We start from the raw sequence: 25,585 nt of genomic DNA on the forward strand, positions 1-25,585 counted from the left end.
AGGCAATATTCGATTTCATGCAAACATATGAGGGGCACTGAATCCACCTTTCTACCCCAGCTCCCCTGTGAAATAACAGCGCCTCAACACGCAATGCGGATTGACCCTTCCACCAACACCACTGCATGATTTGCATCCTAAGAAACCGTCTTCTTGCAGGACTCGGCACGCTGCAAGCGCGCTGTGGCCGTGCAGACAACAAGGCTTGACTCGTCCATGGCTGCAAGGAAAAGACGGCACAAAAAGGAGCGAGAACAGAAGGAAACTCTGAATAAATGCTGGGAGAGGATGTTAAAGAAAGATGCGTTTACATGTTTTCAGAAGAGCTGTCCCAAAGATGGGCTTCCTCTTTTGTGCCCATTTTTTTGAAATTCAGAATGGGGTCAAATCCTTCCTCAGCAGAAGGAAAATCTTTCTAACATTACTGCGGCAAGAGAAGATATGGATAGAAAAATATTCTGAAATAATTAAAATGTTCAGAAAAGCAGGAAAAAGAGCCTACACTTCCAATCTATAAGTTGAATTGATGCTCACAGGACTTACAGGCTCCTGCTTTCCCTTGAGGTACCCCGTGGGAAGGCTGAAGTCTCAAAACCCCAAGCAATCACAGTGTTTTGAAGCTTTGGCGATGAAGTTCCCAAAACTTCCAGTGCCACGGCAATGATTAAACAGCCCTGGCTACTGCTGGCCATCCCGAGGCTTCAGGGTCCAGTTCCGCCACGTGGCACCTGGGTTTTCCCCGGGTTCGCCGGCTCCCACCTCCCCCTGGACGTGCCCACCAGCACCGAACATCACGGGCACGCTGCTGCCCAGGGCGTCCTTGCTCTTTGGGGAGAATATTGACAGTCTGGGCTGGGGTGACCCGCTCCTGCAGTCCGTCCTGCAACGCCGAAGGGAGCTCCAGCCTGCGAGGAGGTGAGGGGAGCAAACAAAGGAGCGCAAATTGAAAGCTGCTTCCCTCCCAGCAGTGCTCTCTCCAAGGGCCAACACCAGCGAGGCTGGGCGCAGGTGGCTTTTAGAATTTGCCATCTGACCGTTTTGATTTAAATTCCACTTTCCATCGCCTGCGTTTAAAGTTCGGTGCATGGGCTTTTACAGCAGCAGTAATGAACCCGGAGTTCAAACAGCACATGGCGAGATCAAAAATTGCCAGAGCGGAATGTGTCCCACAAATACAAAGCATGGCTTTTCATTCATTATTTTTTCCTTTACAGAGAGGTTTTACAAGCTGTTTATTTTCTGATACAGTGTTGGCAGACATGTGGTCGGAGGAGAATCAATATCAGCACAGTGGGATGTATTTTCTTAAACGGTTTATAGGGGGGTCTTTGCTTTTTCAAAGGGGGATAATTGAATGTAGTACACACTGTACTTTTGATTTGTTTAACATGAAGCGTGAAATGGGTACAGCTATGATTCTGTCAATCAGTTTAACTATCCAGCGATTCATTTTGAAGCTAGGCCTCCTCACGGGGATCGTCTGGCTCAAGGGATGGGGAATTCGCTCAGCATCTTCCCCGCCGAAGCGCCAGCTCCAACCCAGGCTGTGCTGGGACCTTGCTGGCCCCACAAAATAAGCTGGGATGGGGGTCCCGGGTGAGTTTTGTGGATGCCCATGGTCCCACTGCAACGAGGTGTCTTTGGATTCAAACGAACGCCGAGGCTGGGTTCACAACAGCAAGGCAGGGAGCAGGGGCACAGGCTCGGGGCTGGGTGGCTGACGGGGTTTGAGCTTTCAGGGGGGTGTCACTAAACAGGATCAGATCTCAAAAGCAGTGGTTGTCCCTGCTGCCCACACAGACCCAGCAACACTCGTCTTAATCTCCAGGTGATGAGCAGGAAGTTTAAGTGAAAAGACCTCCCTCCCCTAAAGCGTTCCCTGAGAGCCAGTCTGACTTTCACCATCGTTTATCCATGTACGCACCCCAACTCCGTCCCTGTTTCCTTCCCTCTGTGCAACGCCAAGTCCGCATCGATCATCACAGTGCACTAACTTGTCTAAGGAAACCACAAGCAAGAGCCAACCAGAGGTGGAGGGATGAGGGGGCCAAAATCACATCCGCTTTTAACTCCCCAACCGAGTACACAGCTCTCTCGTTAGACCAAAGGCATCTTCACCCTGAATCCCAAACCAAAGCTTTTCTTCCCACCTCTGCATCAACAGCACATCTCAACCCGCGTTCCCCTGCGCGTCCCTCCTACTCACCCCATCGGGCACTTGGAGGCAGCTCCTTCCTTTCACCCCTCTTTAGCCCTGCTGTGAAGTTATTGTGCAGCGCGATGCCCTTGATGCTGTGCTGGAGACCAGAGGCGCGGACCTACCTTCCCCATGGAAATGCCACCTCCATCTCTGGAGTAGCCTGCTGTTGAGCAGGCGTCTCGGAAGTCCCATGCAACCTGGAGAGTACTTTGATACCTCTGCACCAGCCTTCAGCTGCCTCCAGGCCAGAGGAGTCTTTCCTTGGGGGGGGGGGGGGGTCGGTCTCTCCAGACTCTCTATACAAAGCCACCTCTAATTCTGACCCCACAGATGTTGTATTCAAAATGTGGATTTTTTTTTTAAACCCATTTCCCCGCCTGTCCCCAACTTTGCATTTCAAATAACACAACGGTAAGGCTGAGCCTTGCGTAGCTCCACGTGCGCTGCAGTCGCACAGGTCTTAGGTCATAGAGCACGTTTCACCCCGGAGTTGCTATGAGAAAGCAGAAACGTCTGTCCAGGGACACTCACCTTTTTTGCGATGTAACACATTTGCTCAGCAGGGAGGTAGTCAAAGGGGAAGACGAATCTCCAGTTGAAGTTGCCCTCTCCTCCCATAGACCTGTAGTGCACGTCTGTTTTTTGCTTGTTCTCCTCGTGGCCAACCAGCCAGCTGCGGAATGCAAACGCCTTGCATGAGAAACCAGAAACACACCGAGGATTTTGGCGTTCGCTCAACATGACGGGGGCCGTGAGCAGGTAATAAAATGTTTCTCACCCCTGTGGATGCCTTGGGCTGCTATCTGTTGGGGTAACCTGGAGCCCATAGGAGACTTGGGAGGGAATGCAACGGTCCCTGCAGTGCTGGGAGACGAACCAGTGCTGGCGGTAGCAGCCTGAGAAGCTCTGCAGTCTCTTCTCCTTCCTCCCCTAAGCTTTATGGATGTTTTAAAGACTCGACATCGCCTTGAGCTCCGGCTCGAAGTTGTCACTTACCCACCCATAAGCACACATCAGCTTCTAACCTGCCTTGGTGAGAGCACCTTTCCCCTTCGCAGCCACCCAGCAAACTCACCTTGCAGTCAGCCCCTAAAGCCAGTCCTGTCGATAAGGCAACCATGCTAAAGGACAACAGGGCCATTTTCCCCCCTCTATTCTCTGTCGATTTCTTAAAGGTTATTATTTAGAAGTCCGAAATGGCCAAGAAGTCCTTCTCCAGGAAAATCCCAGAGTGGCCAGACCTTGATGTGGCCAGACCGGTCCCCAGACGCTCCCCTTAGAGACAGGTCCTCACAGCACGGTTCCCCTCCTGGTCTAAAAGAGCTTGCTGTGGTCACTCTGCAACCAGCCCAGAGGCAAACTGAAAACTACCTGTAACAGCTATTTTCTTTTTGAGCTGTGAGTTTTGCAACTGTCAGGTTTTCATTCTGCCCGCTTTCCCTGTCCAAGATTTTTCAGTCCTCGGCAATCAATGATACAAAACAAAAGAAAACAATAAAACACATCCATTTCTGTATTTAGAGCCCTTCTGGAGGAAAGCCAGAAGATTTGGATTGTTTTCCACTTAAATTGAAAATAAGGGGGTTTTGCCCAGCTATACAAATGATTCCCTCTTCTCCAGTGCTTGAGAGGAGCGCATGACCTGCCCCACACGTGCTGTGGGAGGCAGGGAAGGGACGTCTACCCGAGTTCATCCTACGGTGCCCATCTCATGCGCGTGCACTACACGCACAGCCAGGGCTTGGTGGCAGAGGGAATTGCGTGATGAGGTTACACCGACACGTAAGTTGTGGCTGCATGATTGGATTTGAAGCGCTAGAACGCAAACGGCAAGGCTGTGTGTTTAGCCACGTCCTTCAGAGCTTGGCAGGGAGCCCCGGAGGGTGCAGCGAAAGCGCCCTCTCCTTGCAGCCAAACAACAGGACAAACAAACGGTTTGATGTGGGCGCCCCTTCGGCACGCTGCTTTTTTCCTTGCAGAACCTGCTTCACCCTCCCCACTGCAGGACGAAGATGCCAGAAATCAAAAGCATTCAAGTCACGGTGCCCCAGAATTAAAAAATATAGCGTAGGAACGGTCACGGTGACCAGCCAAAGGCCCATCTTGCCCAGTGTTCTGCCTCCGACCGGCAGGCGTCGGGGTAAGGGTAGGGGATTGGGGCAAACACGTCCCGATACCTTCCCAACACACCTCCCCAGGCTCCAGTAATGTGCAGGTCAGAGACTGCCTGAGCTACAGACAATGCTTTTGTACGTAACAGGACTGGGTTGATTTTTAGCCCATTAATCCATCCAGTATTTTTTAAATCTATGCAACCTCAGGTATTTGCAATATCCAAGGGCAAAATTAGGTTCTAACATCTACGAGGCAACTTTGTTCTCAAAACTTGCACATCACCCTCTTTTCTCAGTGGGAGTGTAAGACTTTGGAGGGCCCAGGACATCTTTTTGCTTAGGAACCCGAAAGGGGATGCAGATGAGTTTTAAAGATGCCACACAACAGCACGTAAATCTTAGTAGTGGTGGTTGGTGGGAAGGGGACTCTGGAAGCTTCTAGTCCAGTTGGCTCAAAGCAGCACTGGTTTTACCTTGAAATACCTTGAAAAACTTGTGAGGTGATGAGTGAAACCTCCCATGGGACCCGGTTCAGTGTTGGTCCATCCACTTGGTGAAGTAAAACTTTTTATGGGAAACTTCACTATGAAAACAATACAAAAATATCCTCCGTCTATGACAGTGACAGAGAGGGCTGTTAACTCAAAAAAGCTTCTTCAGTTCCTGATGAATACGGTTTCGCTACACTAGCACTCTTCTGTCTGTCTGTCTGGCTTCACAAGTCTTTAGGAAGGGGAGGTCTCTGTGCACTCAGCCTTGCGCAACCTAAACTTGGTTGCGACCTCTTCATGCTGTTGCAAGGCTATTGATAAATAACTGATTAAATTAAATAAAATAAACACCAACTCTCTCCGGCATAACAGAAAAGCTCCTATTTAATTTACCTGCATAACTGACTCAACAATAATTTACATATTATGTAGAAGATAATGTCCAAGAGACTGAGATTCCAGCCCTGGCCTTGCCTAATGGGTAAACTGGAGAACAAACTGGCAATAACCTCCTCAGAGAGGCACTGTGAGAACTGCTGAAGGAAAGCCGCAGGTAAAAGCTCCTTATCCACTGAGTTCACCCTAAAGTAGGCTCCAGCCCCTGCTCAGGAGGCAGTGGGGGATGGAATCATAGAAACATAGAGTCATTAAGGTTGGAAAAGACCTCTGGGATCACCAAGGCCAACCCCCAGCCCAACACCCCCAGGCCTCCTAAACCATGTCGCCAAGTGCCACGTCTGCACGGTGTTTGAACCCCCCCAGGGACGGTGACTCCCCCACCTCTCTGGGCAGCCTGTGCCAGGGCCTGACCGCTCCTGCAGTGAAAGGAACGGTCCCCACCAGAACGGCCATGGCAGTGAAGGTCACTCTGCCCACAGGATGCCCCCTCTGTAGGGCAGATGCTTAAGCACAACAAGGACCATTGCTTCCCCTCCCAATAGGTTTATTCAAGCCTTATCCAGAAATGCTAGTGATGCAGCCATTTAGGGGGGAAGATGAGGAAGCTGAGCAAGGTTTTAACTCATTTACATCACTGGGAGATTTGCTTGGTCATTGGGGATGCCAAAAAAGGGGCAAGGGATATCAGCAAGCACTGGATGCTCTCGCTTTCCCAGTAACACCCTGCAAGCACTACTGTTTCAGAGCCCCAAAGCACACAGAGCAGCTTAGCTGGAGCTGATAACAATGCACTTGATGTGAATACCAGGTAAGCAGCGCGCATTCTGGATTTACAGGAGGAAAATTGGGATTGTAAAAAAGGGATTTACAGTCTGTTTCAAAATCCTATCTCTTCCTGTCCATAAATCCAAAGAACGCACAAAGTAAGTCAGTCCCTTGGCTGGGATTGTACCATTTTACACAAGATAAAACATAAATGGAGTCAGGCAGAGAAGGGAATGTGCCAGAGGAGTTACTGCTGGTTGCCACATTTTTGTGTGTTTCAAGGAAAAAAAGGGAATTCCAAAAAAAGCAGCTATGCAAACAAGCCAACCTATGTATATGGAACAAGCCCACGGCTGTCCCGGGAGAGGAGCTGGACAGGAGGCGGCGGTGGAAATGCAGACGGCGTGCCCCCATCTCCAACGGCCAGGCTGCTTCCCCACCTCTTATCTCTCTCAGAGTAAATATTGCCATGTAAGCATCCAAGAGATGCAAAGAAAAACCTGACATCGGGAAGCGGTGATGAGCTCAGCAGAGACACGCCTGCCAAGAAGCTGGATCCATCGCTGGAGAGGTGCGAATGGCCCCGTCACCCCAGTGGGGGTTCACATCTACCACAGCAGTGTTGATGCAAGAGCCCTGTTAACCCCTTCACTGCCGCTCTTGTCCCTTTGGGTTACGGTACCCAGAGGACGCAGAAGTGGGGTGGCTTACCCTTTGACGTAGATGTCACTCATCTTCTCCCCGGTGATGCTGAGGTCATCAAGGATGACGTCCTTGGTGTTCCAGATGATGCAGCGCAAGAAGAACCTGGATAGCCGCAGGAACAAAATCAACATGAGGATGGAAATCTCGGTCCAGAGCCCACCTAGACAGCCTGGTTGTGCTACTCAGCTATTTAGCTGAAGGAGCTAAGGCATAGAATCATAGAATCATTAAGGTTGGAAAGACCTCTAGGATCATTAAGTCCAACCACCAACCCAACACCCCCAGGCCTCCTAAACCATGCCCTGAAGGGCCGTGTCTACAGGTTGTTTGAACCCTCCCCAGGGACAGTGACTCCCCCACCTCTCTGGGCAGCCTGTGCCAGGGCCTGACCCCTCTGGCAGGGAAGGCATTTTTCCTAATAAACATGACATGAGTCATCTTGGGCAAGATGATCTCCAGAGGTCCCTTCCAACCCCTACCATTCTGTGATTCTGTGATCTTTCTCTGAAGGTGAGCCCACGTAGACGTTTCTCAGCTAGGCAGGTGAATCCCTCCCCCCCGACATCTCCAAGCCCTCTCCTCTCCCGTCACAAACAGAAGGTGCCAGAACCAGCACCGCACCGAGTCAGAAATGAAAAACAAGTTACCTCTTGGCTTTGCGTGGCGTGATGTTGAAAGGGGGGCCAGGCTGACCCAGGGATTTCGGAAACAGGTCCACCCACATCTGTAGCTTTCCCTGTTTGGAAAGACAGACACGTGAAGCCTGGAGAGCCTCCTAACTGGGTTACCTTCACCTCCTCAATAAGACCTAGTAGTGGAGAGAGGAAACGCCAAGTGCTCCTGTGTTCCTTAGTTGAAAACTGAAGTTTCCTTAATGGAAAAGTGTCACTAAGTATTATATTAAAATTATTTTAGTAATAGCTGGGTATATGTTAATGGCATGCGATATCTAAGTAGTTGGTCTGGATAAGCTGAAGGTGCACTCTGGCTTTACTCTCCATGGCTGACTGCTTTACACAGGGACAGACTAAAGACTAGGCCCACGGGAGGTGCTGCAGAAGCAAGCAGCTCTCTTGTTTTCCACGGTGTCACCAGTTGTCACCAGCTGGACAGCTGGTTTATGGGTTTCTCACCATGGGAGTGGAGGATAGGATGAGGAGAGGGGACTCTAATTCCATTTTCACAAAATCCTTCCAGGGAGAGAGCAGCAGAAATGCAGCTGAAATCTCAGGGGGGTTGTTTTTAGGTGGTCTCTTTTACTGTAAAACACCAATGGGTGCCAATAAAATATTTTATTGTGCAGTCTCAAGGGTTGAAAGAAAGAAAAAAAAAAAAAAAACATCCTTTGACAATCAGCCCATCACAGAGAGGTTTGTGGTTTGCTTGCTTTTTGGCAAGAAAATCTTCCATTTCAGCAGAAAACTTTAAAAGCCCAACCTGGCTGTTAGCTCACTACAAACAGCCCGACAGAGCCAGCCTGTTCCGTGGCTTTGCAGCGGGTCAGGGCCGTGCTTTTGTGAACCGCCCTGGCTGCGACACGTACGGGGTCACACCGGTTAATGCCCTGGAGCCAGCATCACCCCGATGGATGCTCTTGGTTAGAAGCACCGGCGCGGGGCAGACCCTGACTGCTCTGCCCATATGCAACCCCGCGTCGCGGAGGAAGCACCCTTGCTAGTCTCCACGGCTGGTCCAACACGCCCACGCCGCCTGTACCTACAGGAACAGCACAGACCCACTGACAGCAGCCATCCCCTGCCTCTGACCATCATTTTCCTTGGGAGAATTAACATCAAAAGGTGTTAGAGCAGTTGCCAGTGCATTAATTCCTGCCAGCAGCTCCCCGCTCCTCCACTGGAGAGGTGGGCTGGTTAAAAATGAACCACAGAAGGGAGAGGGCTGAAACGGTGCAGCTCAGCGGCTGCGCACGTTTGCACCAGCTGCAGAGCCGGCCTCTTGAAACTGCCTTTGCAACGCAGCTGGAACATGTATGACAGACGATACTTAATCATTTTGTTCTTCAGGAAGCAGCACTTTTTGATCCGAATGCATAAAGTGCACATACGTGTTAATCAAAGAAAAGGGGTTAGGCTAAGTACAGATACCTGGGTCTTGATTGTTCTTGGGTGGATGCCCGTTTAGTTTTCATTTGGCTTAAAAACATCCAGTCTGCAGCAGTACTAACACTTTACACCTCCAAGGGCAGGTTCATGCTGCAGAAATCACACTGCCGCATTACCAAAGGAGCCTGTGGTGTCTTTTACCATTATAGAAGAAATCTGCATTAAGGCTTTCAGATCAGAAATGGCTTTCCCACCAAATTTAAAAAAAAAAAATTAAAATAAAAAGAATTGTGAGCAAATGCTGATGAAAATAAAGGAGGCTGGAATCGATCCCCCGGAGCACCACGAGCAAGCCAGCCGCAGAGCTGAGCGTTTGGTAGCCAGTGCTCCGCTCTGTCCCACAGGCTGACTCCCCGCCCGGGGCAAAGCCCGTCCCCGGGGGCAGGCACCCCTAGCACGGCTCCGCAGCGAGGCAGCCCCCAGTTAGCACTGGGTCAAAAGGAGATGATGCCCTTGGTCTTGTCCTGGACACATCACACCACCCACCTGCTCGATTTCTGGTTGGAGAGGGCTGTAAAGAGGTCTCGTCTCCACGTGCTCCGGCACCAGCCCTTGCTTCCGCAGCACGTACAGGGCGAGACGCTCCTCCACCGGCCCCAGGTGGGGGTTGAGGGGTTTGCCGTCCTCTGCCGCAGAGCAAAGAGCAGCGTTATACTACGGCATGGCCGCCGCTGCGCAGGGCCGGGCACTGGCCGCCCCACGGGAGCAAGCACGTGCCCACCAGCCCTGCAGCAGCCAGGGGCGAGCAGCAGGAGCCCAGCCTCCGTTTGCAAAGCCACCGTCATCACAAACCCTCCTGGGCCCCGTGGGCCATGGGCAAACCACCGCGCAACGGGACGGGGACCTGCAGGGACTCTCATGCAAGTCGTCCCCCCCCACATCACAGCAAGTAAAACATTGCAAGGACCAAGTTGAAGCACATGGAAAGTCCAGTCTTTGATCCTGCTGAAGGGTTCAGGCCCCCTAAAATCACAGCAGTTGGGGTTGCAGGGTCCCCAGCAGCCTGCAAGCCCTTACTGCTGCTCTGCTGCCATTCCCACCCCCAGCAGAGGTTTATCTAACGTGTGATCAAAGCTCTTCAGGGAGAGGAGATGAAAGGGTCTGCTCCGGTGCAGTTTGCAAACACTCGTGTGATGGATATTGTTTAAATCCCCTCATTTAAAACCATCCAGGATGTTCAGCTGGGCAGGGAATGAGCTCCCTGCGGGGTCCTGCTTCTTCTCTGCTGGGTTCGGGGTGAAACACAGAAACGAGAGGAAAAGGATGGCCACGCAGACACCACCAGCACAGCTCGATGGCTGGTCCTAGTCCCTGCTCCGGTCCTCACTGCTCCCACGGGGGTATTCGTGGTCTTTCATCGAAACGGGCCAGCGCACAAGAGCCACAGCAAACACCGAGCCATCCGTGAGCAGACCTGACACCTCCTCCACCTCCTCACCCGCTCCCACCAGACCTAACCCCTCCCCAGGGAGGTCAGACGAGCAACGGAGAGTTTTGCCTTCTCTGCCCCGGCATCCCTGTACCGCCCATCCCGGTAGGGAGGATGGCCAGCTTGGCCTTGGCTGAGCCTGCTCCTGCCTCCCCGTCCCACACGCCGTGCTGGGGCTGGGGCAGGACATCACCCCCGAGACGGCTGCCTTTCAGCCACAGCGTTTCAAGGACGTGCACCTTCGAGGACCTTTGAAATGAAATGCGCTCCATAAATATTATTACAGCTCTGCAACTTTCAGGTGATATATCCCAGCTCCTTTCTTGGCAATATCTTGAAGTGGTTAACTTCAGACATATGGGCTATTTCCCAAGCAGTGGAAACCTGGCGTGTGTGTGCGTGTGTGTGTGTATGCACAGGAAAAAGAAAAAGCCCCTCTCAGAAAACAACAAATGTGGGGGTTATGGAATAATGGTCCGGGTGCAGTGCTTGTAAAACCCATGCTCTCGTGTTTAATAGCTTCACTTTATACCACCAGGTTCAGATCTGACATTGCTCTGCGAACACAGCTGGTTTCCAGATCTCCTTGAGGTCAAGCATCAGACTTTGTTCTGTTTTTTGAACTGATTGCCATTAAAGCAGAGGAAGGTGAAAGGCAGGGGCTGGGAGAGGGGGGAAGACCCCGCTCGGTTTAACACCTTTCCAGCCCTTGCTGAAAACCTTTCGCATAACGAGATGCTGCAAAGGAGCCATTGCTTCCCCACTCCTCCTCCTAAGAGGAGAACCATGAATTTGTGCCTCGATTCCCAAAGCGGGGAGGGGGATCAGCCCTGGGCTGTGCCGTCTTGTGCCTCTGCAGTCCAAGTCCTCCTTGACGGCTCTGCAACACTGCAGTGGCCTTAACAAAGTCACACTGCAGTGGGGTTTCACCTCCTCCCTGCGCCAAAACAGCCCTTCCATGCTTGAAAGCAGACTTTTCTCTCAAAGGCGAACGTCTGCCCCCGGGGGTGCCAGTCAGACGGGCGTGAGATGATGCTCAGGATACTGCAGGTGTCAGCGTTGGTGGTTTTTTGTGCAAACGAGAAAATGCCTCCCCAGCACGCGGTGATATTTTCTCCTTGCTGGCAGAGGCTGATGTTGCACTTCCAGCTAGAGGCGTGAGCCGTGGTGCGATACGCGGGGCACTGTCTGCATGATATTGTCTCCCTCTAGTGACTCCAGCCCCGAAACGCAGAGCTGCAAACGCACAACTGCTCCTCCAGCCCAAGCAGCAGCTGGAAGATCAGGCTGGAGCCTCCCTGGCTGCAACGACCTTCGCCGCTCCCAGCCCGTGTGTACGTGGTTTGCTGCAAGCAGCAAAGGGCAGTCACTAAAGGCCAGGGGTAACGTGGCTGGATTGCAGGTCTGCGTTCAGCTCCGGGGTTCGGTGCGGATCCGATGGCAACCTGCAGCCTTTGGGGCAGAGCCAAGCTTGGGAAAGGCGCAGAGCCAACCTGGAGCAAGGTGAGGAGGATGGGAACGCCCATCACCCCATCCTGGCCTCCATGATAACCCCCCACCATGATACGTTCATGACCTCCAACTCCATCCCTTGCTCTGGATAAAGGAAAGCTATTTGCAGCCCTGAAGCTGCCCCGTTACCTTACCCAGTTCAGAGAGGATGTACTCTTGCTCCCTGAAGATGACCCGGTCGGACTTGTAGGTGGGAGCCTTGTAGTTGTGCTGCAAGGTGAAGAGGTGAAGCAGCTGCGAAGGACGGAGCTGGTCTCGCCACTGGTTGGGTCCAGAGCTGAAATCAGACAGGAGGGAAAAGAGCAGCTCAACACGGGATGAAACCTCTTCCAGCCTCAAAGGGGCAGCAGCAGCGTTACACCGAAGAGGGCTGGTCTGATGAAGGTGCAGCCAGCGCCAAGTCTGTGCTCACCTTGGCCCACTGGTGAACATGTCCCACGCCCCACTCAGCCCCTGACTGCAGGGCTGGGGCGCCCTGACAGCCCCCCCCAAGACCCACCAGGTCACCCTTCAGCTGGCCCCGTGCACGGAGGGTGTCCTCAGCACGGCGTGCCCGAGAGGCAACAGGGACGTAACAGAAATATCCTTGGGGAGATCCCGTTATTTGAAGCATTGTGCACTTCTGGAGGAGAGCCAGGGCTCAGGGAAGTTCCTCAAATGTGGGGCTTCTCTGGTGTGAATCTAGACTCTCTGGACAAATCTCTGTGGTGAAGCACAGCAACGGTCAGGGCCCCCTGGGACAGCCCTGGGGCAGCAGACCCACGGGCTGAGGCATCACCCTGGTCCCTGTGGCCAACTCGGCACCGCGCAGCCCTGGCAGCTACAGAGACCCACCGCCTGAGCCCGCAGAGGTACCTACATGCAGTAGGTTTGGGGAAGGCCACAACGCGCCCCGTATTTCGACAGGAACCGGTTCTCCAGGTCTATGACAGTCTCCCCAATCTTCTCATCCTTCGAGAGGAGGTCATAGTCGTAGAGCGCGATCTTCAAGTCCTTCTCGAGGGGCAGCATGCAGCTCAGCTGGAACATCCTGTGCAACAGGAGCCAAGAAACACCCATGAGATTGAGGTTCATGCCGCTGAGTGCCCCATGGGAAACGGACCCACACCCCACCCCCCAGCGCCAGGAAGGCCAGTACACCCACCACGCATCTTTGCCACGTTGGTCCTGCGTGGCACTGGCTTAGCTGGTGGCTATGGACCAAGCAAGCACGCTTTGGGGTTTTTTTTTTTTTTTGCCTGATTGAATTACTCTCAAGAAAACTTTGCCCCTGCTTAGTTTCTCCGGCTGCTAATTGGGCATGATGGTGATCACTGTGGTACCCAGGGAAAAAAAAACAGCAGGCAAGAGTCAGGAATCATCATTGCCATGGAATTTGAAAGGGGCAGAAATGACAGCTTTGAAAAACCACCTTCCTCTCCCTCTTCAAATAAAGGATGGCAAGAGACAAGCACCCCAATCCAGACTGAGCAGGACGGTCCAGGTCTGAGCCAGCACTACCAGAAACCCCTCCACCTGCTGCTGAAAGGCAGGCGAGGCTGGGGAGAAACACGACGCCCATTCCCACCGCCAGCACCCACCCCACAGCAGCTTTTAAGGAGGGGAAGTGAGTGATTATGCCACCAATTAAGAGTGCAGGAGGAACTGGGGTCAGCAGAAAGTAATTAGCTAAAGCTGGATGGCGGCCAGCCGCCCAGGGAAAAAGCTCGTGAAACAAGAGGTTTAATAGCTGCCAGCAGCCAGGACCTCGTTTTTACATCTTGCTTTAAAGACCAGGTGGGAGGTGCAGCACGCTGTCTAGACGGCCTCTGGCCGGGAGCCAGGCTTGGCGAAGCGGGCCTTGCTCTGCCAAGCAGAGCTCGCCAGGGTCTGGCTGTGGGCTCTGCAGCCAGGGCAGTGGGTCCTGCCCCACCGGAGGCCAGGGCTCCCTGGGGAGCAACCGCGTTGCATTCACCGTAGGAAAGGCAGAGCTGCCATCGCCGTTTGGCGGAGCGGGAGGGAACGGGCTGCCTAACGCGCGCCGTCCTCCGTGGCCGCACCAGCACCGCCCTCGCCGTTCCTCCCCCTTTTCCTCCATCCTTGCAGACGGTGTATCTCCCTCTCCACCTTGCTTTGTTGGGAAGGTGGCACGGCGTTGGCATCCTGGGCTGGCTGGAGCTGCCTCAGGAAACCGGCTGGACATCACGTGGAGCAGGGCTTCACCCCTCTTTGTGCTGAAGCATAACCTGCTGTGTCTAACCCCAGCTTTTCTGCGAGACCAAAGTGCGGAGGCTGAGCACCAGGTTTTCCTCCGCTCCCTCCACTTCGCCTGGTCCCTGTGGTGTTTTCTGGCTCTTTTTTTTCTGAAAACAATGTTATCTTTTTACCTTTTAGCGGAAGTTTGTGGCCCTATCGTGGGGCAAACAACTCAACCAGCCCTTAGCACGTTTATAGATGATTTTCAGGGTGTTTGATTCTGAGGCGTCCCATGCCACAGCCTGATCAAGCAGGCCTCCTCTCATCATGACTTCTCTTCAGACTTCTAGCCAAAGTGTCTAAATGAGGAGCAGAGTTTCCCCAGCCTTTCCCTGCTAACACTGGGATGAGGCAGATGCCTCCTCAAGGGAATCTCAGGTCTAAACAACCCTCCTGACATCTCCGTTGATCACAGAGCGGACCCGGTCCATGCTCCACGGCTCAAAAGCCCCAGGGAGAAGAGGAACACGAGCCGTGGTGGGTGCAACGGTGGTCGAGCCAAGGCTAGACTCACTTCAGCGAGGTTGGTCATGAGGCAAGAGCACGCCATGGAACCACAGAATGGTTTGGGTTGGGAGGGACCTTTCGAGCCCATCCAGTCCAACCCCCCGCACTGAGCAGGGACATCTTCACCCAGACCCGGTCGCTCAGAGCCCCGTCCAGCCTGGCCTTGAGCGTAGGTTGGAATGGGAAGCTCTGGCTGGCCCGGCCCTATTCCATCAGTGTGGCATAAAAAAATCGCACGGACTCCAAACTGGATCGAAACTTACTTTCCAAAGACAGGCTCCAGCGTACAGGGGAGGTAATTTTCTTGGTCATTTATGGATTTCTTTCCCACTGAAATCTTCACATAGGGATCGCACTAAACATGGGCATGAAAATAAGTGCAAGAAAGAGTCACTGCACAGCAATATTGACGGCAAAGGAACAGCCCTGCCTCCCCTTGCCCCAGCAAGCGGGACCTCCCACCACCCTTGACAAGTGCCTATTTTCAAGGTTAGGACCGTCTGACCTTTAGCTCCGTAATACAAACCTGTGACCGTCAGCAAGAGCTGCCTGCCCTGCATTTCCTTTCTGAGGATGACTGAAAGACCACTTAGCAGTGTGGGACAAGAGTCCAAGCCCTTCTGAGGCCCATGGGATGGAAAAGCAATAAAAAAGCATGAAAAAAAAAAACAATTTATGGCTTGTTCGATGGACTGGGCTTGCTCTGAAGTCCTCAGGACGTTCCTGTTTTCATCTGAGTCACCTACTTGGGGGTTCCATCGAGGTCATCATTTTTTAAGTCTGACTCAACTCAAAAATAGATTTACAAATGTAGGGGACTAAAATGTCAAAGGAAAAAAATATTGTTTCAAAAACTGTGGTTCAAAACGGTTCATTTCCAATATGCTGCAACAAATTTAAAAAATAAATAAATAAAATGGAAGGATACTTTAACATAAAGTCTCATTGTGCATCTAAAAATTGCGTCAGATATTTTTACATTTTTAGCAAGTTTTTAAGCTTCTCTCTCACAACTAAAACTATTCTGAGAAACCAGCGTAAGTTTGAAAAGTGGTTAAATTAACTTGAGTCAGCATTTTTGCCCGGGGAAGGGGAAAAAAAAAGAAAAATAAAGAAACAAATTTGCCTAAAAGATGTCACCCAGCTTGAGCCCAGTGCCTAGAGAGCCCCACCATCTTGCTGAGCTCACAATGAAATAAAAAAATTTAAAAATTAAAAAAAAAAAAAACACAAAAACACCAATGGCAAAGATGTTGGCTAGTTAAGCTCCCTGGAAAAAACACCCAGGCCAGGTTCCTCACCACTTTTCCTTGACTTTTGATTTTTTTTAAGAAACGAAGGATGGAAAAAACAGTGCTGGGGGAAGGTCTGCAGTGTGAGGCTGGGCTGGGCACCCAGGGCTCTCCTCCTGTCTCCCCGTGACCGTGACGAGGTTTAGGAGACGTCACAGCACAGGGGGAAAGAGTGTGGGTCAGACTTGGGCTGGTTTCGGTTTTCAGTGTAAAAAAAGGCATTTTTTCTACACCTTTTTTTATCTGCAGCAGTCTCTGTCGGGAGATTTCTAAGAAATTGAAAACTTTCATTCCAAGTCCATTTTCAAGAACAGCAGATTAAAAAACAGGGGGTTTTGTTCATGTCAAAATATCTCCCATACTTTGTTTTAACTTTTTTCCCTCCTTTCCAGTGGCACAAAGAGAGTTAAGGATTTTTCCCTGAGTTTTTTTGCAAAGTCAAACAAAATGCACATTTTCTTTTTGAACCAACACAATTTTCATTTTGCACTGAATTTTTCTTCCAGACTGGCAAAGCTTTGCAAAAAGCAGTCATGTGAAAAACATGACTTTGTTTCCTTTGGCACCAAGGTTAAAAAAAACCCCTAATTTAGCTATTTTAACTAGCCCTTCTGAAAAATCCCTCAGGACGGAGGAAGAGTTGGCTCCTGGGATTCGCAGATGTTGCAATGGAGGCACAAAGAAGGGGTAGATTTTCTCCTTTTTGCTGTCACAGTGGTTTCTAAATTTTAAGCCATATATGCAAATTTTGATCAACTAGGGCTGACCCGTTGAAAGAGCCCAGCCCAGGAGCCAACACTGAGGTCCACCAGAGCATTCCCCAGCAGGTACCTTTCCATTGGTGTCCTTGGGTTGGAGGTCGAAGGCCCGGATGATGTAGACCCTGACAAGACACTCCTGGGGTCCTCTGGCCGGCAGCTGGTGGAACTGCCGGGGTGGCAGTGGGACTCGCGGGTCATCCGGGAGAGGGTAAATTTTGATCGACCCCTGTGAAGGACAGATGTGTTTAGCTGTGCTCACACAGCCACACGTGCAGCTGGGACCCCTGAGCTGGCTGGCAGCAACGGTCTGGATGGTTGCATAGAATCAGAGAAGGGTTTGGGTTGGGAGGGAGCTTTAGAGCCCATCCAGTCCAACCCTAAGCCATGAGCAGGGACATCTTCACCTAGATGAGGTCGCTCAGAGCCCCGTCCAGCCTGGCCTTGGGTGTTTCCAGGGATGGGGCATCTACAGCTACCACAATGCTGGGGACAGAGCCCAGATCCTGACCCTCTACTGGGTCTACTAGACCAGGCCGTGTCCTGTCGGGCTCTTCACGGTCGAGGGGGCCAGGAGTGGGGCGGCGAGCTGCCTGTGTCATTCATCCCTCGCCTGAACATCAGCGCAAACTGTTATAAGCTTGCACAGAGCCACTCCAGCCAGTCTGTCCTGTACCTCTTCTACTCCACTGTCCTTGGGGCCTTCACACTATTAAAGAGGTGTGAAGGAGCCTTGCTATGAATCAGCCCCCCGAAGGTTTAGGCTGGGACTGTCTCTGCAGCGACAGTTTTAAGGGTTCCTGAATAAGGCAGCTGGTGTCTGAGAGGGACAGGAGGAGAAGAGAGAAAATGCAAAAAAAAATTTACAAGTGTTTTGTTCACCAGAGCTGATTTCTTCCCAGCGAAGTGGCAGGAATCAGTCTCTAGGTACTGTCTGGGGGAGGAGAGTGCTCAGTAAGAGCAGGAATTAAAAAAACCCCACACCTAGAAAAACTCTGTCCTCTTGCAAAGAGGCTAAAGGTTAAGAAGAGCAAAAGATGCATCGCTCCTCTGCACTGGACAGACACCTCCAAAGGGAGAGCCCTGAGCACCAGCTTGGCAAGACCATCAGTGCCCACAGACACCCCCACCATCGCCCTGGAGGAAGAAGCTTTTCCAACGCTTACATCCAGCGCTGGCTCCAGGTGGGTTTTTGCTGGAGGATGACGACACAGCCTAGACTGGGTTTGACGCAGGCAAGGCACTCACTGCTGGGAATACGGCAGCCAGACCTGCACAGGCAGGTTGTTCAGACCGGGCCCAGTGGTCTACTTTTACGGCCCATTTCTCACTGAATTCCAGAAATAGTCAGTTGGCATCATCCCACCCAGCAGCAAGACCTGCCGCCCAGCAAAGAGAGACCATCACACCTTGAATTCCCCCACGACCGAGGGGTCGTCATTCGAGTCCTGCGACCGGCCGCGATACAGCTTGAAGGTGTGGCAGAAGTCAGAGAGATGCTCAAAGTCCTCCACGTTCTCCAGCTCCGTCTCGAAGACCTGGGGTGAGGAAGATGAGGGCAAGGGCAGGCACCGCTCCTGGGCAGAGGGGCACCACCAGCGTGTCCCCACCGATCTAGGACGAGGCTTGACCCTAGCTCCTGAGTCTGGGGAAACACCACCCACTGGGGCAGAGTCCTGGGACCTGTCACCCGTGTTGTCCCCCCAGGATAGTGATGAAGACCAGACCTTCAGCAACCCTACAATAAATAAAGACACATCACAAAAGACCCAGATTAACCCAAGGTGTCGCAGAGGGGTTTTCATCAGCCAAAGAGACCTTCCTGCTGGGAACATTCTCCTTAAGACCAGGCAAGGTCTTCCCCATTTCAGTCCTATTTGGGCTCCTGTGTTAATTTTAGCAATTCTTGTAACAGGGCACCTAAATCTCCCTCTTCCCCAAGCGATCTCTGGCATTCCCTGTCGTTCCCAAACACTTTTCAGGGTGGCGGTTCCCCACCTTCTCTGCCACTTGGAAAAGTGACAATTCCTTGAAGGCTGCAAAGTGGAAAGTTACCAGAAAGGGTTTTTGCAAAGAAAACTGAGTTCTCAAGACAGTTATTTTTTAAAACAAAAGTACCTGCTCTCAGGGAAAAAATGATCTAGTTTATATTTTTTGACTTGCAAGAAAAAAAGCCTAAACACTAGAAACAAATCAAAGCTTGTGGAAAAGCATCATGGAGAGTGAAGGTCCAATAAGCCAAGGCCACTTACCTTCAGGGTGTCAAAGCCCTTCTCCAAATAGCAGCCGCATTTTTCCCTCTCTCCTGTGGAAGCATAGAATTTGCTCCACCAGTCAATGAATTCTTCCTCCTGGTGGCAAAGGATACCAAAGTTACCCATCTCCACGAGCAAACCCCAGCGATCAGCCACAGCAGCATCTCCCTTAATTGCTAGAGGTGAACTTCTGCCCTGTGCACCAGCCCCGTGGCCAGCCTGGGCTTGGGGGGTCTCTGCTCTGCCGAGGAGATGAACCCAACCGGCAGCTCCTCGCTCCCTGATTTCAAGGTGTTTTTGGGGATGCTTCCAGCCCAAATCCAGCTGTTGCAGCCACAGCGACACCACGCCCCTAGACCTGTCAGCAGAGAGGATGCTTCTCCATGGGAGGGTGAGGGCTCACAAGAAGAAATCTGCAGCATTTTTAGGCCAGGGGCAGATTTTGGCCAGTTTGGGTCGTGGTCTTCCCAGGATCTCAGCGCAGCACCGCGCAGGGGATGAGACAACTTAACCCTTGTGCTAACAGCCTGAAATCCAGGGAGGACGTGAGGACTGCTCTTAAACTCAGCCCCTGGTTTAGGCTTTGCCTGGAAGGTTTTGGGGGTTCTGGGACAGAGACTGCCTTCCTGGTTTGTGTCCCGGCACCACCAACCTCCCCACCCAAACAAAGCACGTGGGCAAACAAATAAATGCATAGAATGCATACAGTTCCGCTAAATAACGCGGTCCTCAGGTGCCGCACCTCTCTCGGGAATAACAACACCCTCTCCTCATCGATCTGACGCAAAGAAACAGGCACACCTCACCCGGCCTCAGGCCCACCGCCTCGCAGCACGCAGCCGCGACACCGCCGAGGAGCATTTCCCTCGCCTGCTCTGCGAACTGGAATCCAGCTCCAAGGACGGCGTTCCAAGAAGAAAGCCGGCTGCCGGCTTCAGCAAATGTATATATTTTAAAAGAGCACCATTTTTTTGAAATTTATACAAGCAAAGATGAAGGGGCTTTGACTGTGATTCATGAAACATTCCTGAAAAATAATGATGTCTTATTTTAGAAGTCCACAAAATTCCATCACACTGACCTAATGGAGGAATCATAATAGAGGTTTATTGGATTTATATTTTAAGCCAACGGTACAGGCTTTAAATTGCTGTCTTGAATAGACATTGTTTTTAATAGAAATATTACATAAATTAACTCTGAGGCCTCTGCTGCCTCCCTTTCTTTGAAAAAAAAAAAAAAGAATAAAAAAAATTTGCCTTTCATCGCTTCCCCTGTTTTATTGTTTAAAGAGCTACACTCTGACCATCATGGCTTTATTACGACATTCCACAGGTACTGAGTTACAAAGAAAGCACTTAAACTAATCTGACGACTTACCCATGGTATCTTCTGCAGCCCCAAGACAAAGAATTTGGTTAGATATTTTTGCTGATTTCTACTGATGTTACAGAAAAAAAAGGGGGAAAAAGGAGGAAAAAAGAGGAGGTAAAGGGAGCAGCTGGAATGTTAATAGCGAAGGACATTAATCCGTTTGCCTGCAAATGGGAAAGCCAGGGAAAGCAACGGCTCCACCACACCAGCGACTGAATTCAGGGATCTCGTTCAGCAGCCAGGCGACAGCCAAAATCGCCTCCCGTGCTTCCCCCTGGACGTGGCACGGGACGGCCCGCAGAGCCGGGGTCTGCGCCCTGAGCCCCGGCGCGGGCGGCCGAGGGGCCGCGAGCACCCTGCGCGCCCTCAGACAAATTTCCCGTGGACCCCATGGGGCTGCAATGGGGCAGGCGCCCGCGGGTGGGCTTCGCTTGTGGGTGAATCTCACATTAAGTAACTAACGGCTAAAGTTTTGCCCTGGGGAGGAGCTCGTTCAGACGCGGTGAGACGCCGTCACGGTTATGGGAAGGTTTGCTGTCTCCCCATCCCCGCTGGCTCCCGCTTCCCCCGCAGCCACAGCTCCCATAGGGCAGGGACTGCCACCACGTGGGCCGGCGCCTGCATCCCAAACGCCCGGGACTGGAGTCAGGACTGCAAACATTTTCCCATTCAGTACCGAGATAAAGTCAAGACCTTTCAAGCTCCCGGGTGGGGGGGGGGGGGGGCAGATTTGGCATTTTCTGCTAAAACAGAAAGGTCAACATTTAACACAGGAGCAGCAGAAGAGGAGCCGGGACCATTTCGCCAGGCAAAAGCCTGAATGGGACCATTTCATCAGTTTTCCGCCAGCTCCGTGAGGAAAGGGCCAGCTGGGGAGCCCCTTCAAGGGGCATCATGGAAGAGAGGAATGTCTTACGGCCAAAAGCACGGCCATTTCCAAAAAATAAAGAAATTTAGATTTTAAAAAAAAAAGAAAGTCTTTAAAACCAGAATTTCACCAGCAGGCTGCAACTTCCCGCTTGAAACATTTCTGGGATTATGGCTTGGACACAGCAAAAGCACTCAGACACATGCTTAACTTCAATCGAGTGTGCAAATCCCTCTGAAGTCAATGAGGCTCTTCAGACACAGCCTTAAGGGCATTCTGGATCGGGCCTTCGGTTCAGCAGAGCCAGCAGCCGCGCTTACTTACCCCCTCCAGAAAGCAGGGGAGGAGGCTTAAGCTGCGCCTGAGCCCCGTGTCGGGCTTTTACCCAGGGCTGCGCACATTGCTCTTGAGGGTGTTGAAATTCTTCCCTCCTCTGGACCCCAAAACGCAGACCTGTGTCATCCCAGCTGCTCTCAGGATGTTTTCAACCTCATTTTGCTTCGTCCAGGGGGGGAATGCACCAGTTTTAACCTCATGTTTTTTGTCGGGAAGGCTGAGCCAGAGCGATTTTCTCCTCACCACCCAGGGTTTGCTGCAACTCCAAGCCCGTCTCATTGGATGCATTCCCAGATGGGGATAGCAGGAGTCCGGGCTGGTCCAGAACAACCCAATTTTCACAAAAATATGTTGAAATGGTCATTTTGGTCTGGAACAAAAGGAGGTGTGGAAACCTGAGAAGTTGCCACACAAGAGACATACTGGCTTCTGGTGAAACTTAGTCCTTTTCATCACCTTATAGGTGGGGGAAACTGAGGCACACACAGGTTAATGTCCAGACCAGCAAAGCCAGGAGAGCAGAGCAGGCATGAGACAACTGAAGTCTTAACACTTATGCTTGCTCTCATAGCGATCACACGCTCTTCCCTGCGGGAATATAGATAATTATAGAAATAATAAATATTACCTCTAAAGAAGCTACGCCACTGCCTCTGTCTCACATGTACTCGCACCTCACATCTGGGAGGCAGATTTCCTGCTGTGGGAAAGCTCTGCAGCTGGGATGGGAAGATCCCTCTAGAAACAGCTTGGACATTTATAGCTGCAGCTCCCCAGCTGTTTGTTACCACGCTTTTGCAGATGACACCCAGCGTCTCAGCCGTGGAGAGGGTGGTGTCAGCACCCTCATCTGCTCCAGCACAAAGGCAGCCTGGTCAGCTCAGCTCCCTGCCCGCCTAAGCTAACCCTGCCCAGCCCTGTCCTTCCACGGGCACAGAAAACTCCAGCGGAGAGACCACGGCAAACAGCTGGGGAACACAAAAATGTCTTTAAACACCGCAGCTGCGCTCCTTGAGGTTTTCCAACCACATCCTAAATCCCTTTGCCGCGCTGCCTAGCGTTGCTCCAAAGGTCAGCACGCCCAGGCAGGAAACCGAGCGGCTGGCTGCTGCACCAGGCATCCTCGGGGCGGTTCTGCAATGAAATGCCTGCAACGAAGCCCACCAGGCACCCACCACCCAAGCACAGTGCCAGCCATCCCCATGCCGGGGAGGCATGTCAGCTTCTGCTGCCCGAGGGGCTCCATCACCTGCAGATGCAGCCCAGGAGCAGCTGCAGAAGTGCCTGGGAGGCAGCAAAAAAATCAGATTTTTCCTCCTAGGAGGCCACGTCCTGCCCCAGACGCTGGGGCAGAGGTGTCACAGGCCGGGCTTGGCACCTCGCGCCTGCCAGGCCTCGGGCGCTGGAGGAAGCCTTTTCCATGCTAACAACCTCCCTATGTCCTTGAAGTCCAACCTCTTCCCCAAAAGGGACCTGTCTTTGGGTTGTCCTTGGGTTAACCTTGTCCCTTCACCTGGGGCCTTCAGCCTAGCCCGGGGACCTGCAGCAGCCCCACAGAGCGGCTGCAAGAAGACTTGGCTTGTCCTTCCATTGGCCCTCAAGGCACGAACTGTCAGATGTTCACAAAGAGCAATTATCCATTTCTGGCCGTTTCACCTTTTTTTTCCACCATGCTGTTAATTTTGCTTAGAATTGGACAAAACTGTTTGTTTTCAGTGGGGTTTTTTCCCATCCTGTTCAATCAGCCTATGTTTAGTCGCGTCCACCCAAAGGCAGCCTCCCACAGACCTTCTCGCCACCATTTTTCCTCTGTCCCGAGGTTTGATTTGGGGGAGGATTCCCCCGCAAGCCTGGCCAGTGGAACACCAGCTTGCCGTGCAGACCGGCCCGGGAGGGCTTTCACCCATCCCACGAGCATGCACCAAACACCGGGAGATAAAAATGATGGCAGGAACGCGCCAGGGGGCAACAGTGGGCTGCGGAGCAGGGTGGTGGCTGTTTTCGACAGGAGATATCCAACACCAAGAGCTCTTCCAACTAAGAGCAACAGCATAAACCTTAAAATATGTGCTCTGATTTGGATCTAGCAAACACAGCAAATAACAAATTATTCCAAATAGTTTACAGATTTTGAATTTTTTTTTTTTTTTTTTTTTTGGGTTGGGTTGGCTTTGCTAACTTGTCATTTGACGGGTTATTTGTATTTCGTACAACCAAAGCGCCTCAAGCCAAGATAACGTTACAAACAACTGCGTATAAAGCACCTTATAGCGCTTCTCGGGGGAGCACAGCAGCTCCTCGCTGCAGTTCCATAGCTCAGAGGCGTCTGAGGGCTCCTTGTGAGCTCCCCTCCTCTGGGAGATGCCCGTGAACTGCCTGGCTCCCGCTGCTGCCCCAGCAGGCTGAGGCTGGCGGAGGGCAGATCTTGCCAGACCGTTTCACAGCGGGGAATGCAGGACTTGCGTGGGCATTAACCACGCGCGGGCTCCTCTGCGAAGGGTGCTGCACGGCTCCCTCCGCTCCCGCCCACGTCAGGGCTTTCACACTAACCCCACGGTTTCACTCAACAGGACTTGAAAGCTCGTTTCTTCTTCTCAGGGCCAGGAGCCTGTCTGTCCCTTCGATCCTGAGCCTGAGCAGGTTGGAGGACACACGGACAAGGACACCCTGCCAAAGGGGATTAGGGCCCTCGAAGGCCCTTGGTGGCCACAGGCGCTTTGCAAAATCATAGAATCACCACAGAATCGTTAAGGTTGGAAAAGACCCTTCAGATCATCAAGTCCAACCGCTAACCTGTCACTGCCAAGTCCACCACTAACCATATCCTCAAGCACCACGTTTACCCTTCTGTTAAATCCCTCCAGGGATGGAGGCTCCACCACCTCCCTGGGCAGCCTGTTCCAATGCCTGACAGCCCTTTCGGTGAAGAAATTTTTCCTAATATCCAACCTAACCCCCCCCGGTGCAGCTTGTGGCCGTTTCCTCTCATCCTATCGCTTGTTACTGGGGAGAAGAGACTGACCCCCGCCTCTTCCCCAAATACACCTTGCTTATTCTTTGCTTGCACAAGCAGCTTTCTGGTAATTCCGAGCTTCATCTGTTGACATTTTAAAGGGAACCTTCAGAAAAATGTCTGTATTTTCCTCTTGCCCCTAACAATCAATAACACTCCTATTTATTATTCGTACTGCCCCGGCACACAGGGACCCCGCTCGGGATTTGGCTCCCGTTGTGCTCTGCACTGTAGAAAACCAGGAGGATGGGAAACTGCCCCAAACAGTTTCCATTTAAGTATTGCTCTGAAGGGAGATATCAAAAGCAGGCCAAAGGCACAGGGAGTTTTACAGTCCCTTGTTTGTAACAGGATCCCGTTGTGACCAGCTGTGTTGGTGGCATCTATACTACATCTACCTGAGCTTTAGTCATGCTTCAGGTGACTAAATATGGGCTCTGGCCTTTGCCAGAGGTGACTGAACCTTCTGATGATGATGTCTGTGGGCTTTCCTCTGTCCTGCAGTCCCCTGCGCTTTCCCCAGTCAACACCCCTAGGGTCGCCAGGGTCTCATCCCGAACACCCTCAGGTCAGCCCTGGCGGCATCGTGGCAGAGACACAGAGGGCGACGGCACCTCCATCCCCGGAGCGCTCCTAGGGGACGCTGGCCAAGCCCAGGTGGGGCTCTTGGGATGGTCTGGCGGTTTGAAAACAGGATTTACAGGACAACAAAGAGGGGATCTGGTGGATAATTACGGAGGGGATTTTGTGGGTAGTTACAGAGTGCTCCTCCCAAGCACGGAGGGGGAAATGGCTCGTGAAAGAGCTTATTTTGACATTTGAAGAGGTCATGAATCTCTCTTTCGCTCTTTGAACGTGATTGAGTCACTTGAACTCCAGAGGGATGAGCCAGGATTTCAGCATGGCAGGAAGGAGACAGATCTGGAGCAGAGAGGTGGGTCTACAAGACATGGGTATTGCAAAATCATCTTGATTTTGCTTATGCCAAAGATTCTCAGAAGGGACAAGCGAGGGACCAAGGGCCAACCCTTTAATTTCTCTAGGAGGGCTTTCGCAAGAGCTGCACCAGAGGAGTGCGACGAGAGGCCAGATTAGAAAGGGTTCATGAACAAGGTTATAAACGACAGATTAAGTGCTTGGATTTGTGCAGGCTCCAGGCAGAATCTGAAGCATCAGCTCTGGCAGCCCTGACCCGACGTCCCCACCACA

General features: G+C 52.0%; 1 protein-coding gene across 9 annotated transcripts in view; it reads right to left on the bottom strand.

The window, feature by feature from the left end:
• The window catches only part of DYSF (dysferlin), a 105,473-nt gene that overhangs the window by 18,243 nt on the left and 61,645 nt on the right, over window positions 1-25,585 (bottom strand). For all 9 annotated transcript variants that reach the window (XM_075092284.1, XM_075092279.1, XM_075092282.1 and 6 more), the window contains 10 exons: window positions 18,783-18,881; window positions 17,940-18,068; window positions 16,604-16,759; window positions 14,744-14,835; window positions 12,598-12,768; window positions 11,873-12,015; window positions 9,284-9,423; window positions 7,322-7,410; window positions 6,681-6,776; window positions 2,732-2,873 (listed from right to left, as the gene is read on the bottom strand). In XM_075092284.1, the coding sequence (XP_074948385.1) occupies window positions 2,732-2,873; window positions 6,681-6,776; window positions 7,322-7,410; window positions 9,284-9,423; window positions 11,873-12,015; window positions 12,598-12,768; window positions 14,744-14,835; window positions 16,604-16,759; window positions 17,940-18,068; window positions 18,783-18,881 (1,257 nt within the window). The remainder of the gene's footprint in view (window positions 1-2,731; window positions 2,874-6,680; window positions 6,777-7,321; window positions 7,411-9,283; window positions 9,424-11,872; window positions 12,016-12,597; window positions 12,769-14,743; window positions 14,836-16,603; window positions 16,760-17,939; window positions 18,069-18,782; window positions 18,882-25,585) is intronic.

Source organism: Phalacrocorax aristotelis, chromosome 4 (genome assembly GCF_949628215.1).
Source record: "Phalacrocorax aristotelis chromosome 4, bGulAri2.1, whole genome shotgun sequence".
NCBI classification, from domain to species: Eukaryota; Metazoa; Chordata; class Aves; order Suliformes; family Phalacrocoracidae; genus Phalacrocorax; species Phalacrocorax aristotelis.